Source organism: Podarcis melisellensis (genome assembly GCF_964234715.1).
Source record: "Podarcis melisellensis genome assembly, chromosome: 8".
NCBI lineage: Eukaryota > Metazoa > Chordata > Lepidosauria > Squamata > Lacertidae > Podarcis > Podarcis melisellensis.
The window spans coordinates 80,150,704-80,165,654 of NC_138540.1; the positions used below are offsets into that span (position 1 = coordinate 80,150,704).

The following is a 14,951-nucleotide window of genomic DNA, read 5'->3' on the forward strand; positions in this document are numbered from 1 at the left end:
ACCGAGGGCTAGTCAAAGCCCTGCCAGGGAAGGAAATAGCTGTTGAAGTTCTCCATCTTCAGAGGTAACCCAGGAGAATTTTGGCCATGGACTCGCTACCTGCTGAGGAAGATCCTAGTAAATGTTTTGGCAATGAAACCTCACCAATCTCAGCCACCCCCCACTTGCCTTCCTTCCTACTTTATGAGTCCAGAGGATGCCTGCCAGCTTCTTCCACAGTAATCTCCGTCTTGCCATTGCAGAACTCAGCCGGCAAAGGGATGGAGACACAATTAGAATGAGTTTCCTCTCACCCCTGATGGCTGGCTCCGACCACCAGTGGTTCTACGATGAACATATATTCCACGACTGGGTCTCACCATTGCCCCATATCAACTGAAAGCACATCAGCACTCCCTTGCAATTGTGGATTGTAGGGGACGTTCTGGTAGGGCAGGCTAGCCACTTTCAGTGCACTGTTGCCCACAAGTTCTGATTTTTTCATTCAGGAACCCCTGCTAAGCTTCCAGGGAAATCCAGGGTTTTAAAAATCATTGCATTATCACTGCTCTAATGCGGACAGCAGCAAAGTTTGCTGGAGGACCAATTTGAGAACAGTCCCAGCCAGTCTTCCCTACCCACCCCTCTTTTGCCTTTGGTTAGCAACTGGGGGGGCCAGACTTGCCCCTTCCCCATTTTATTTCGCTGCTGCTCTGATGCTGGGGGAGGTTGAGGCCATATTGAGCCAGCAACTGCCAAGGGCCCTGGGAGGTTTTTTGATTTTTAGCAAGCAAATAAAGGGGAAGAAAACAGAAGCAGCAGATTGGGAAAGTAGTTGCCTAACGCCATCAATGGTAAAAGTCCATTCCTTAAGTTTGTCGCGAGTAATTCCACTTTCACCAGGGGCGAAAGCACATTGTCACATACATTTTCCTGATATAATTGCTTGTTTCCCTGTCCGCGACAATTGATGTGTAGGGCTTTCATAACTTCAGCATGGCATGTCCTCTGCAGAATTAGGTTCCCCTGGACAAAAACACACAGTGGAGATGGATTCACAATCTATGCACATCACTCTCAGGGTGTATTTCCTCTGTTTGGCACACTAGTGGAGCCCCTGCCAGGCTGGAATGCGAAGGGAACCCTTGCAAATGAAGGCAGAATGCAATGGACAGCTACCCACTAGGCTCTCTTTTGTTATGGAAGTCCACCTGAGCGCCTGCAAACCTGCTTGCAGAATGCCCAGCTCTAGTATGTATTCAGAGGCTCTGCATGGCCCAAAGGAGTAAGGGTTGCCAGCTTTTTAACAGGCCCTGTTCCTGTGCTTTAAGCAGTTGAAGTTTTCTCCTGGCATGTTGATATAGCGAGGGGGAAAGCTTCACCTACCAGTGGCGCAGTTAGATAATGTTAGCCTCTAATACCCTCCCCTTTTTTATATGGTAATGTGCAAGAACGTAAAGAAGAGACTGGCTGGATCAGGCCAAAACTCTGTTTAAGTCAGGCATTGGCAAACTTGGCCCTCCAGATGTTCTGGGACTACAACTCCCATCATCCCTAGCTAACAGGACCAGTGGTCAGGGATGATGGGAGTTGTGGTCCCAAAACATCTGGAGGGCCGAGTTTGCCTATGCTTGGTCTAAGTCCAACATCCTGCTTCACACAGTGGCCAACAAGATGCCCATGGAAAACCTGCAAGTGGGACGTGAGCACAATAACCTCCGCACCGGATCCTTAGCGACTGGTATGCAGAGATACACTGCCTCTAATACTGGTGGTAATATAGCCATCATTATTAGTAGCTGCCGTTAGCTTTCCTGTCCACAAATTTGTCTAACCCCCCTTTAAAAAATTGTTCAGGTTGGCAGTCATTTCTGCATCTTGCGGATTTCATTGTTTTCAGTATGGTGCTGTGTGAAGAAGAACAAAAATGACTTCCTTTTGTCTGGCCAGAAACTTCTACCCTTCATTCAAAAATGTGGCACGTCAGCTGCCTTGCTGTGTTTGGGGGAACCTCTTGCTCATTCTCTGGCTGAAGGCCCTCAATTTCCACCCCAAAATCCTTCCCTGATAGCGCCACTGAACATGAGAGCAGTTCTTCCAGATAAGTTCCACGCAGGCCAGCATTCTGTTCCCCATCGGATGCCTCTGGGAAGCTCAGAAGCAAGGCAGGAAGGCAACAGCACCCTGTCACCTATTTGTCCTCAGCATCTGGCAGTTCAGAAGTATTCTGTCTGAAAACATCGAGCTTGCACTTAGCAATCGAAACTAATGGCCACTGATAGACCTGCCCTCCATGAATTTGTCTAATCCCCTTTTAAAAGCCGGCTGAATTAGTGGCGATCACCATATCGTGTGGTAGTCAATTCCGTAAGTTAATTATGCCCTGTGAGAAGAACTACTATCTTTTATCTGTCATGAATCTGTCTTGCTTAATTTCTCTTTGCGTTGGTGCGTGTGGCTGCTGTTTTAACGGCACAGAAGAAAAGCCAGTGGGGAAGTTGGCAACCTGACAAAGGCATGGAGTTCAAGACGAGGGGGAATCTCAAATTCTCCCCAGCCTTTTGGTTTTCGGCATGGCAAAATTGTTGTGAAATCCTGGCTGTTGTGGGGTGTGCGTGAGAAGCGAAAGGCACACTGGTGAAATGAACAAGTGCACACATCCCTTTTACGTGTATTGCAGTAATGCCCAGTATTATTGCTCCTGCATTTTATTTCCATGGGTATACTACACTGTTGAGCAGTGCTGCCAAATATTTAATAATGGGATGCTCTTGCGCCCTGGTGGTGTCCGAAATGAAGGACATCTTTTACATGCTGCGGAAAAAGGAGGGATGCTTATTCCCTCTGGGACTGCGATGCTCTGGGTTAGTGAGGAAGGCAAAGCATGGCTCACTGATGACGTACTGGCCAGTTTTTGTTGGATTGTTGGTTTCAAGCTGCCTGGGGCCGATGGGAGTTGGAATCCAATATCTTCTGGAGGGCACCATGTTGGCTACCGCTGGTCTGTAGGAAAAGGCAACCTTTCCTCCTCTTGCCTCAAACAGAAATAAACCTAGTGATTTAAAATAATAGCAACTTGCTTCGTTCCCCAGCCAATTTGTGGCCCCTGAAAGCAGCACCTTGGGCAAAATCAGCCAATCTCTTGATTTGAGCTCCCGGGAGAAAAAGGTGGGATATAAATGCAGTAACTAAATAGCAATAATAAAGAAAGAAAACTGATATGGAGTGGTGGTGGCAAGCCCACCCTTGGTATAAGAGAGTTCCCTTTAGGGGGAGGCTTTTGAAAGGGGGGGAGCTTTTCAAAGATAGCAGAACCCATGCGAGTTTGTGGGACAGGAAAAGCATGGCATAAAATTAACTATGTGCTTGCACTCAAATGTTGTGTTTTCCTTGAAGTTGCTGGTAAGCAGGGCCAACCCCAAAAAATCACACCCTGGAAGGAATTATTTCCCAGGTTTTGTCTCGGTGTCAGCTGTCTTGAGCCTCTGAAAAACAGCATATAAATGTTTAAAATAAGTAAAGATAAGGCCATGAAAAAGGCGGTTGGAATGGGTGCAGCAGCTTCGTGTAAAGATCAACCCTGAGCCCCATCAGGTGAGAATAAGACCGAAGTGTTTGCTGCGTGGGCTGATAAACCAGATGCTAACCGCAGATTTATTTTAGGGTTGTGTGTGTCTCCCCCAAACAATGGAGATGTAGTGGGAGGAATAAGAGCTTACAAGATCAGGTCCTCATCCGTGACAGTGAATCGGAGGCTAGGTAAGAGCTTGGGCTATCTCGGCGACAATAACCATCCTTCCTGATCAATAATACATAATGAACACCGCATCATTAAATAATTCATCGGCAGCAAATAATTTCTGTGCCCCGAGGAGGGGAAGAAAAGCCATCTCTTTAGTGCCCCGCTGGGCCAGCCTTGTGGTTTGCAGTGATTAATTAGTTTTATTTCATAATTAGCCCCCATCCTGCTGCCCCTGATAGAAGATTCCCATGCAGGAAAAAAAATAGCTTTGAAAGCCTCAGGGGTTTGGTAAGAAAGGAAATAGAGCAATGCTTGCAAGATTGGACCTGGTGCAAACGCATTCCTTTCTTCCCGTTTTCTCTCCCATTCTTCTTCCTTCTGTCTTTTCTTTCCTGTTGTGTTCACTGTTGTGCATCTTTCTTGCTCATTTGCGTACGTTTTTCTTTGGCCAGCTTTCTACTTCTTTTTAAAAAAATCTTTTTCAAGTTTCTTCTTTGATCCAGACAGCTTTTGTTTAAAATGAGCCAGCAAAATAACCAGCCACCCACTCACAACACCCCCTTCCCCCTTAAGAAAGAGAGAGACAGAGACTCTTTCCCCAAGTCTTCCCCAAATGAGACAAACCAGTGGACCACGTCTCTTCTGATGTAGAGGATCGCAACCCCTGTCGCTGATGGAAGGCAAATGCAGCCATGCAAAGTCCTCGTTTGCCATAAGCGAGTGAATAGTTCTGTGGCTGAATGTCTCATTTCCATGCCTAAATTATACCAGCGCATTATTGGTTGCCAAAGGGGCAAAATCTAGGCATCCCAAAAATTTAGCCATGTTGACCCAGAAGAAGAGTCTGTACTTGAGCAAATTGTGTGTGAAGATTAGAGTAATCTAGAACTCTTCATCATGCTAAATAATAAATAAAGCTGTGGAACAAATTAATCGTCAGCCAAGTTACTGCCCCCTGCCCTCTTTTCTTTGTTTGCCGTATAGCTTGATTAAAACTTCTGGAAAACCTGGGGAAAAAACTTGTATTATGTTTTATGACATTTTGGTTGGCTTAATAAATACATAAAGACCCAAACACAGATTTTTGGAATCCCAAGGACTGTGATAATGAAAAGGTATGTAAAAAAACTTGACAGATAGAAAACCATGGGGTGTAGGGTTAGTATTCCAGGACTATTTCCGCTGAGCTGTATCTGGCTTGCCAAAATACCCCCAACTTTTGATCATACAAGAGTTCAGAAACGCCAGACTTATATACCTGTATCTGTGCTTTGACTACTCCTCCTTTCTCCCCACCCTTCCCAGAAACCTCTTGCCTCAGCTCCCCCCCTCCCCCAGACCAGCCCTTCCAGTCTCCTGATGCAGTTGGAATGTAACTGGATTCCACTAACCGGATTTCTGAAGCAGATTTTCACAGGTTCAGCAATTCCCGACTGGGGATGGTGGGCTGCGCCGTTCTTCGGTTGCCCTGTCCCTGTTTATTCAGGTCCAGCAGTTTGGCAGCAAGCGAAGAGAGAGAAGGGAGTAGGAAGAAAGTATATGGATGAACCTCCTTTCTTCCCTTAAGGATGCTTGGGGATGATGGGGTCCAAGGATGGGGCAGTTTCTTCTCCTCTCGTCTTGCTTCCTGATGGCCTTAGCACGAGCTGTGTTCTCTCTTCCATGGCCAGACCGTCAGAGAGCGCTCCTAAGCAAGATACCTCTGAATATGTAAATGCAGATTTGTAGACATTGACGGAATCGGCATTGGGTCACAGTTCCCAGGAAACCTGCGTATACTTCAACCATTCTTACGGACACATTTGGACAAAGTCTGCACACAGCCACATGATTGTGTGCATGTGTGACACTAAAAGCACCATTTAGCCTGCTGCAGAACAACTTGGGAGTGCGTGCGAATGTTTGTTTGGATGTGTGGAGATCCAGTTTTCAAAGGTGGGCCCCGCTGGATGGGGGATTTCCATCTGTGATGAAGCTCAGTGCTATGCTTTTCCCACACCAAGAATTCCTGCACTGCCTAATGAACAAAGGGAAAAGGTTTTGGGGCACCTCATAAGGCTTTCCAAGTACTCTGCACCTGGCTCTGCCATAAGAAAGTATGCAGAGCTCTGCTGCATCAGAGCACACCCCATTCAGCTCTGCATCTTGCTTCCAACAATGGCCAAACACTGGAATCTAGAATCTAATGGACCTTTGTCTGATCTAGTAAGGCAGTTTTCACTGCCTTACTAGATCGTTTAAATCTCAAACACTCTTAAATGTAAATCATGCAACTCAGCCCTGAAGTGCATGAAGTTTTGCTCTGCTTTATTCTTCCCCTTGCTTGGTTCACTAAATCTGGAGACTGACAATTGTCTCTCTTGTGTTTTCTTAAATAGCTGGTGCTATTGCTGGTGGTCGTGTGAATTTTCATCTGTGCCTAACAGGTTTGGCAGGTTTTCGTATTGTTTCAAAAACCTACCAAACCTGTTTGATCAGCGAGGCAAAAGACGGGAACTGATGCCTCTCCCAAATCATTTCCAGTTATCAAAAATAAGCAGCTATTTGCCGGATCCATCCTAAGAAAAATAAAAAAAGCCAGCAGGGCAGAAACATTATTCCCTATTTGGGAGCAGTTAGAACGCAGCCCTCGCCCTCTTTGGCAAGTGGTTTTATACCTTCCCATTGTATGCTTTGCAACATGGATGAATTCCTCTGCTTTTGTATCAGTTCCAGCGTGTCTGCATGTCTCAGGAGAAGTACCGTATTTTTCGCTCTATAAGATGCACCAGACCTTAAGATACCTTCTTAAGGTATCTTATCTGAAGAAGTGTGCATGCACACGAAAGCTCATACCAAGAACTAACTTAGTTGGTCTTTAAGGTGCTACTGGAAGGAATTTTTTTTTGTTTTGACTATGGCAGACCAACATGGCTACCTATCTGTAACCAGACCTTAAGACGCACCTAGTTTTTGGAGGAGGAAAACAAGAAAAAAATATTCTGAATCTCAGAAGCCAGAACAAGAGGGATCTCTGCTCAGTGAAAGCAGTGATCCCTCTTGCTGTTTTGGCTTCTGGGATAGCTGCGCAGCCTGCATTCGCCCCATAAGACACACACACATTTCCCCTTACTTTTTAGGAGGGAAAAAGTGAGTCCTATAGAGCAAAAAATATGGTACATCTTTCCTTTTACGTGCTGTGATGCTGTTTCTGTCTGGACATCCTTGGTTGTTTGCCACTGCTTTCGTTCCAGTTTCCTCCTCTCTCTTCTTCCGCCCTGGCATATTTTGTGGCCGGTGGAAACACCAGAGCCCCATCACCAGTCACGTCCTCGAGCCATTATTCGTTCGTTGCCCTTGTGACCTTCACCAGGATGGTTTCGAATTCATATTTATGGGGTCACAAGGTGGGGGTGAGGGGAGGAGGGGCGTGCAGGGCAACACAATGGGATCTAGGGTAAACATGACCCCTCTACTACATTGCAAGCCATATGGGCATCCAAAGCAGTCCATCTCTCCAAAGCAGAACATGCACTGCTTCAGCACAAGCCAACAGCACACTGTTAAACTTTTTTTAAAAATAAAATGTGCTAGTTATCTTTAAACTGGAGTGTGACTATGCTGTCCTGCACCATGAACAATACACACAATGTACACAATTAATTAAAACAGGCACTGGGGTGACTGCAAATGGCAATATCCTAAAAGCCGGTACCCATCTCCGTTCTCCAGCTTGCTGTGCAACACCCACTCAACTCTCCCCATCCAGACCCCTCTAATCTGTAGACAGCAGTTGTGCACTGAACATAGAATTGCGCAGTTGAAAGGGACCGTGGCAATCATCTAGTCCAACCCCCTACAGTTCAGAAATCTTTTGCCTAACACGGGGCTCAAACCCACGGCCCTGAGATTAAGAGTCTCATTCCCTACCAACTGAGCTAGGCACTTGAATGTGATCAAGCTGCCTTTTGGGACCAGTATTTGGGTGCATCTGAAAGTGAGCCTTTGGGCGGTTTCCTTCCAACTCTACAATTCTGTGATTCTATTACTCTAAGTGGCGAAGGCACGTCAGGTTGACGCGGGTTTTCGGTTACTTGGGATGCTTGACTTATTGCATATTTGCACCAAATCATCATATGGCATTTACCCTTCTGAAGGAATACACCACGGAGGCCAGCACGGCTGCACAGAATGGGATGCAGAGTACATGCTAATTGCCTCTCAGAAGTCAGATTATCTGAATTTTAGGATGAGATAAAGCAGGCTTACAAGTAGGCACTTGCAAAGTTACCTGTGGCGAGTTAAAGCTTTGTCTGCAGGTGACCAAGCAATAAAGATTTTGTAAAATGGATGGCAGTGGGTACTTTTTTGTCAACGGGCTACAAACAGCAAGCATAGATAGGTGTGAGAAGATGGGCTGGCAAACACTCGGCTGGGAATTCTTTACAGATTTTATCCAAAGGCAGAATTGGTATATGTAAGATAAAATCCAGGTGTTGTGGTATCCAGTTGTACATGGCAGTATGTCTGACTATCTATCTATCTATCTATCTATCTATCTATCTATCTATCATCTATCTATCTATCTTTGATAAAAGATAAAGATGCAAGTAGCTTAAAAACAGGCCATAATTTGAAACCTTCACCTACCACTCCGCCCCAGTTGTATTTCTGGATCTCTTTCTCTTTACTTCCTCATCTGTTTCATTCATGCTCCCTTTGACATGCAAATTCACATGCAGTCAAGCTCCTCTGGCCCATTTTGTCTGCAAAAAGAGATTTTTCTGGCCTTGATACAGATATATAACCAGAATGGGCAACATCAGATTGTCCCCTCAGTGACTTCCTGTGCGGCACATTGATGCATACTTAAAGCTCTAGAATCCTAAGTTTCGTTCAGAAACAAACGAACAAGTTTCTAGACCTCAGGAGGGTAGAGATAAGATTTAGATTTAAAATTGGACAGACATGGTAAAGGATTGGAAATTAGGAAGCACACTTCGCATATTATGATAGATGTTTGCCTGTGAAGTGCTATTTTATGAGTTGCACTAAGTTTTAGAGTAACAGGTCCAGAAATAAAATGTGGGAAAAGTACACAATTACTGTGATGAACAGTGCCAGAGTTGTGGAAGTTTTGTATGGAAACATTATTAACAACGTGTGCCATTGAAATAAGCACATATAGATGTGGCCCTCTCTCATTTGTGGGGGTCTTCATTACTAAGCAAGTATATGGCAACAGGGCGAAGAGTTGGGAAAGTGGCCTCTTTTTTTCACATGTTCACCTCCCCTACCCCCTCTTCCCCTGCACAGGGGTCTTTTCCTGTACCTTCTTACCCCACAGCCCATGTATTTCCCCTTGCCCCGTTCCTGTCGATAGGTTAATTGCCCAGGGTCAGGGTTATTGACAGCCTGATTAGTGCCCCTGTCAGCTCTGTACCAGGCTAATCTAGGCGGCCACAGCCCGGAAACACCAGCGCATTGATTTTTTGGGGGATTCCCAGCGACCCCCGCGCTGACACATTGATCCGGCTCCCGGGAGCGAACTCTCTGTCAGCGCTTTGCTGCAGGCCTGCCTTCCTGTCCCAGCCGCACGCACTCCGCGCCAAACTCAGGCTGGGAAGCTATATATATATAAAAAGAGGCGCCAGGCAGGTTTTGTCGTCGCTATACCTGTTGGGATTAAAAATGCCCAATTTGTGATCCCTTGCTTGAACCACTAGGCCACAGACGTCTCCCACAAGCGGTTACAATAGAGGGACCCGACTCCCCACTTCACAGTTTGAGGCAAAGTATTGAAATGCCCACCCCTCCTCCTTCTGCACTGTGTCTCACAGTGCCTAACATAGAATCAGAGAATCATAGAGTCGGAAGGGACCCTGAGGGTCAGCTAGTCCAACCCCCAGCATGGCAAGAATCTTTTGCCCAATGTGGGGCTCAAACCCATGACCCTGAGATCTCATGCTCTACTGACTGAGCTATCCCAGGACTAGGACATCCCAGAGCTTCCTTCACCTCTTCCCTAAGCAAAGGCCCAAGAGGTTTTGGTGCCTGAGGCCGAACTCTAAACAGTGCCCCCACAGAAGTAAATAATACAGCCAACAACTGCATCATTGACAATGGAGACTCTCTGTCCCTGCAAATTCATTTTACTTATTTATCAGATTTATACCCACTGTTCCTCCAAGGAGCTCACAGTGGCATACATGGTACTCTCCCACCCCATTTGATCCAGACAGCATCCCTGTGAGGTAGGCTAGGCTGAGAGACTGTGACTGGCTCCAGGTCACCCCCAGTGAGTTTCATGGCCCAGCAGGGATTTGAACCATGGTCTCCCAGGTCCTAGTACAACACTCTTGGCCCTGGTGGGGTTTCTGCTCTTTCATTCTCCCACCTGCGCTGCATACGCCCTGCTTGCTACAGCTTACACCCTTTCCAACCTCTGCCAAGGCCCTCCTTACCTCCTTCCTTCCATCTTGGGGGAAGCAAATGCAAAAGAGGATAGGGGTCTTGCACCTTGAACAGTGGTGTGGAAGATGGGGATCAACACCCTAAGCCCTGCTGCCTCTGCATCGAGCGACCACAGGGGAAGGGAGCTGAAAAAGTACCATTGTGGCCGACCCTCCGGATCAGCTCCTGGCAAGGCCAGTTCATCTTCTCCACCTAACTACGGCGTCTGCAGCTCCTTCTAGGGCTGCAGGAAAAGAGTCGAGCCATCGTGATGCTGGACGTTCCCAGTCCACACACCAGGAGGTAGGCGTAGAACCCCCAAACCCCAAATCTGCAACCCCAGAAAGGCACAGAGAGGAAGCTCATGCTAAGAACTCAGCGAGCAGGAATAAGAAACGCAACAAGCGGAGCTCCTTCCCAAAGGGAAACAGCGAGCAGAAGATGCCGGGATCCCCCCCCCCCCGCCTTTTCCGCACACGCTTCCTCTAGCTTTCAAGTGCTTTCGTGCCAGACTGGGGTTCCCCCCCCTTTCCCCTCCCCAACTGCCCCCTGCCATCACTTACACAAATATTGACGCTAATGGTGTGTAGCGGGATGTAGAACATCCCAGCCTTCTAATTGTTGTGACTGGGGATCGGCAGGCCGATTAAACGCCATTGATTTTCTCATACTAACCGCATTGATTTTTAAATTTCCTATTGATTCCTGCCCTAAATCTCTTTAAGCAAAGACTTCACTCCGCAGATGACATCGGCTGATTAGCAGGAACAACTGTGGGTACGCTGCGTAGCCAGGGGTGGGGGGTGCGAGGGGCAGGGGGGAGTTTTATGTCAATTCTGGAGGGTACGGAGAACCAGGACACCTGGATTCCGGCACTGAGAATGGGGAGTGGGCTTCAGTAGGCCGTAGCAGGAATGCCACAAGCTACGAGCCAGGACTCTGGAAGAGGTGTGGAGAGTCCTAAGAGGACAGTTGTGGTCGGACACTTAGGGTGTGGCCTAATGAGATGGGTTGGGTGTTTGCAAGTGAGCTCTTGCAAATGCAAGGCCGTTTTTTTGATGGTCCCTGTTATGACAACAGCGCTTATTCCTCTATAAAGGAATTCTTTGCCATGAGCCCTGTTTTAAAAAAATGCTCAGAGGAAAATGTTTCATCTGAATTGACCATCCGTGTGTATTTTCGAAGAAAGATCCATAGCGTTGCATTTCTGCTTATTCTTCTCAAGTACCGATTCCGAAAAATTAATGTGGATCTTTAGCTTCCCCCTGTTTCTCCACAAGGGAGGATAAACGCAACTTTGGAAGAGGCCCGTTTGTGGATTGCAGAATTTGTGTGCCTCTCCGCTGCAGTAGCTCACTATGAGTGCACCTACCTTTCTATGTTCTGTGTAATGAAGGGCATTGGGGAATCTTAGGATCCAGCAAAGTTTTATAGGAATATCCTGCTTTCTGACGTCTGCAGGTCCGTTATTTTAGGTACGGAGAGTCTGGGATTTTCTATCCTGGTGCGCATATAGTTTGGCAAAGGTTACTGTTGGCACAGGTGCTAAATGGTGCTGGCACCAGAGGTTTGTGGTACTCGCAGATAAAAAAATGGGAAGACCCAGCTGTGGTTGGCATAGAGCTAGCCGGAGCCTTTTCTCTGCCTTGCCATTTTGCAACGCTATGATACTACACCATTTGCGCAACTCCACTCTGAGGCGTTTGGGGAGAGGTGCATACTATCTCTCGATATGTGACCCCCTTGCCAGAAAGATTGGCCACCTCTGCCTGAGGTATACCTACAAAGTTAAGTTGCTTTAGTAACAGGCTCTGTCATGGCCGACCCCACCATTAAGCACCATTGTGCAGGACTGGTTCTGTGGGAGAAGAGTGCGAGGCATCCAGGAATGAAACTGTCAGAGCAGAAGGCCACAAATGCACGCCACCTTGGTACCAATTTAAACAGCCATGACTTCCCCTCCCCCCACAAATCCTGGGAACTGTAGCTTGTCACGGGTGCCGAGGGTTGTTAGGAAACACCCTATTCCCCTCACAGAGCTACAATTCCCAGAGCAGTTTAACAATTAGTCCCTCTTCAGGAGGAAATCTGGGAATTGTAGTTCTGTGAGGGGAACGGCTCTCAGCACAAAGGACAGCTCCCAGAATTCTTTGGGGGAAGCCATTGCTGTTTACAGTAGTGTCTTAGTGGGGTGAAAGTGCATCCTGAGTTTTATTGAGGCTCAACTCCATGTGAACAGTGCCTGTGTTTAAATCTAGGCCCGATTTAGTCACACTTGAAATGGGGGAGTGGGGGCTGGTTTTCTGAGGCATGAGGTCTGGGGGTGGGTTTCAAAGCTGTTGAACTTTTTTTTTTATAAAAAAAGGTGTTAAACCTTCTCCCTCATGAATGCATCTTCCCTTCTCACAGTCTCTTTCCTGAAGTCACTTCCCCCCACTTCTGGGCAACAACCATGGAAGTAAGCTCAGGAGAGAGAAAAGTGTCTGTGGCGAGATGCTATGAGGAGATATGTGGCAGATTGGGGGCGGGTAAGGATTCAGCTCCCCTCATTGTCCACATATCCCTTTGCTCTAGAAAATGGCTGCACCCCTGCTTTATATATAGTTGGGGCAGACCACTGTTTAAACCACATTTATCATGGGTCATTTGAGCCTGGTGGAGAGAAAGAAGGTGGCACCTTTAATGTTTTCCCTAGCTTAAAAACAGATTATATATTTGTTCCCAGATGGTTAAAGGTTGCTGGAGAGAACCACTGTTTTCTCTGGTTATATAGATTCACTTTTCCTGTGCTATTAGCGTATCCGATCAAACAGGTCGTGCAGGTTTTTTAGGATTTTGGAAAACCTTTCGAAGTCTGTTTGACTGGAGATGACAGTGAGGCGAAATAAATGTGAGCATGTGTGTCCGACTGAGGTAAAGATACTTTTTAATAACTCTTTTAAAAACGTCTGCTTCCTTCCAGTGGGCCCTGCTGAGCATTCAATGAAATCTCATTTCTTCGTGTGCAAGTTGTGCAGTGTTTGTGCATACATTGCTGTTCCTTTGATATGTGCCCGTGAGAGTGGCGTTGTCATCCCAGGCCTTTTCTGACACTCTCTTCTCTCCTCAGGTTCTGGACTGGACTGGAGTGAATGTACTACAGCTGCCACTTCTGCCTGAAAGGTCAGTAGTTCTGCAAAGTTTATTTATGGGGTGTGTGAGCGGGGGGGGGGGGGCTGTTGACTCCCCACCCGTAAAGAAAAATCAACGAGAAAAAGACACTAAAAAACACGTTTGGAACTCTCTCATTGTATTAGTGACAGATGCAGCGGCAGAACTACGTGTTACATGCACAGGCCTTTATTGAAAGATGGCTGCTTTTCTTGGGCAAAAGCAGCCCTGGGGAGGGGGTGGTTTCGAGCAGAGAAGTAGCTGAGTGTGCCTTGTGTGCCGAATCCTTTCTCGGCTGCTACTTCTCCACTCCAAATTGCTCCGCTCCAAGCCAGCCCTGTGCACCTCCGATGCCAAAAACGTGCATGCTCTCTGCAGGGGCTGAGGGTGTGTGTGTGATTTGGAGCCACAGGCAGGGAAGGGATTAAGCACACCCCTGCCACTTCTCTGCTCAAAAATTGCCATCCAAAAGTTGGCTTTTCCCTAGGCGAAACAGTTAGTTGTCAGACTCTTGTTACCCACGTATACATGCAGTGTGAAGCTACGCTGTAAATGTCATTAATGCAGGGTAGAATACGGAAGGAAAAGCACGTATGGCCAATGTAGGTTTTTCATCACGGTATGCACCAATTTAAGCGTAAGCTGGTTCCAGGGTCTGTCTTTCTCCCTTGGGAACTGTACTGTGAGGGGAGCTAGGAAATTCCAAGGAAGAACTTCCAACCCCATCACCATACCACAATTCCCAGGGTTCTGTGGGGGTAGCCATAACAAAGGGACTTTTTCAAAACCAAAATTTGTAGTGTAGATACACTGGGCATTTTATGTATGGAAATATCAATGGAGTGTGAATGAAGGAGGCCATCCTACTGAAATAAATACAGAGGCATGTGCGCCAAATTTCTGAGGCTAACCCTGACCCCAAAAACCTAACTGGGTGATCAGCAATTAGATTTCCTGACATAATTTTCTTCTTCTAAGAGCAGCCACTTGGGGGTCCTGATTCAGAGTAGGACTACAGGAGTATGGCCCTTTAACCCTTTCTCCTTGCACTTCTACCCAGATTCAAATTGCATTCCTTCCCCTGCCTCTACCTCTACCCCAAGAGTGGCTGTTAGCCATGTAGGACGTATAATATAAGTACGTTCCTGTCCCCCCCCCCACTGCAGCTAATAGCAGTAGGTGTGTGCTTGCGGTTTTCATTGGTGAAATCAGCAACTGGCATGCAGAGGGTTAATTCCCTTTCCGCTGTTCTGCAGCCCCAACTGACTTTTCCCACAGCTGCTACTTGCCTGGAAAAGAAAAAGATGCTGAGAGATGCATTAATGCCACTCCAATATCATGTGTAGCTGGGGTCAAAACTACTAGCAAGAGAAGCAGACAGAGGTATTTTGCTTTTAGGATAGGGATAGCTTCAGCACCCAGATTTCTAAATTTTCTGAGGGAAATTAATGCTTTGATTTTAGGGCACACTGGTAGGAAACCAAAATAACCAAAATATGTATGGGTGGGCAAACCCTTGTGGGTAGAGACACTCTCCTTGCTGCTCACCGACTGTTTGTGTGACCCTTAGAGGAATCCCACTGTCTCTCTTTTTATTCCATCTCACTTTCTGGGCAAGCTGATGGGCAGGGATGGTTCATGGGCATCA

General features: G+C 46.9%; 1 protein-coding gene across 8 annotated transcripts in view; it reads left to right on the top strand.

The window, feature by feature from the left end:
- Positions 1 to 14,951, top strand: part of POU2F2 (POU class 2 homeobox 2) — a 105,110-nt gene that overhangs the window by 15,622 nt on the left and 74,537 nt on the right. The window contains exons 1-2 of one of the 8 annotated variants that reach the window (XM_081922069.1): positions 11,067 to 11,101; positions 13,263 to 13,315. In XM_081922069.1, coding sequence (XP_081778195.1) covers positions 13,285 to 13,315 — 31 coding nt within the window. In that variant the 5' untranslated portion in view covers positions 11,067 to 11,101; positions 13,263 to 13,284. Of the gene's footprint in view, positions 1 to 11,066; positions 11,102 to 12,022; positions 12,085 to 12,104; positions 12,682 to 13,050; positions 13,067 to 13,262; positions 13,316 to 14,951 lie in introns of those variants that run through there. The other 7 variants (XM_081922065.1, XM_081922064.1, XM_081922072.1 and 4 more) reach the window with 7 other exon arrangements.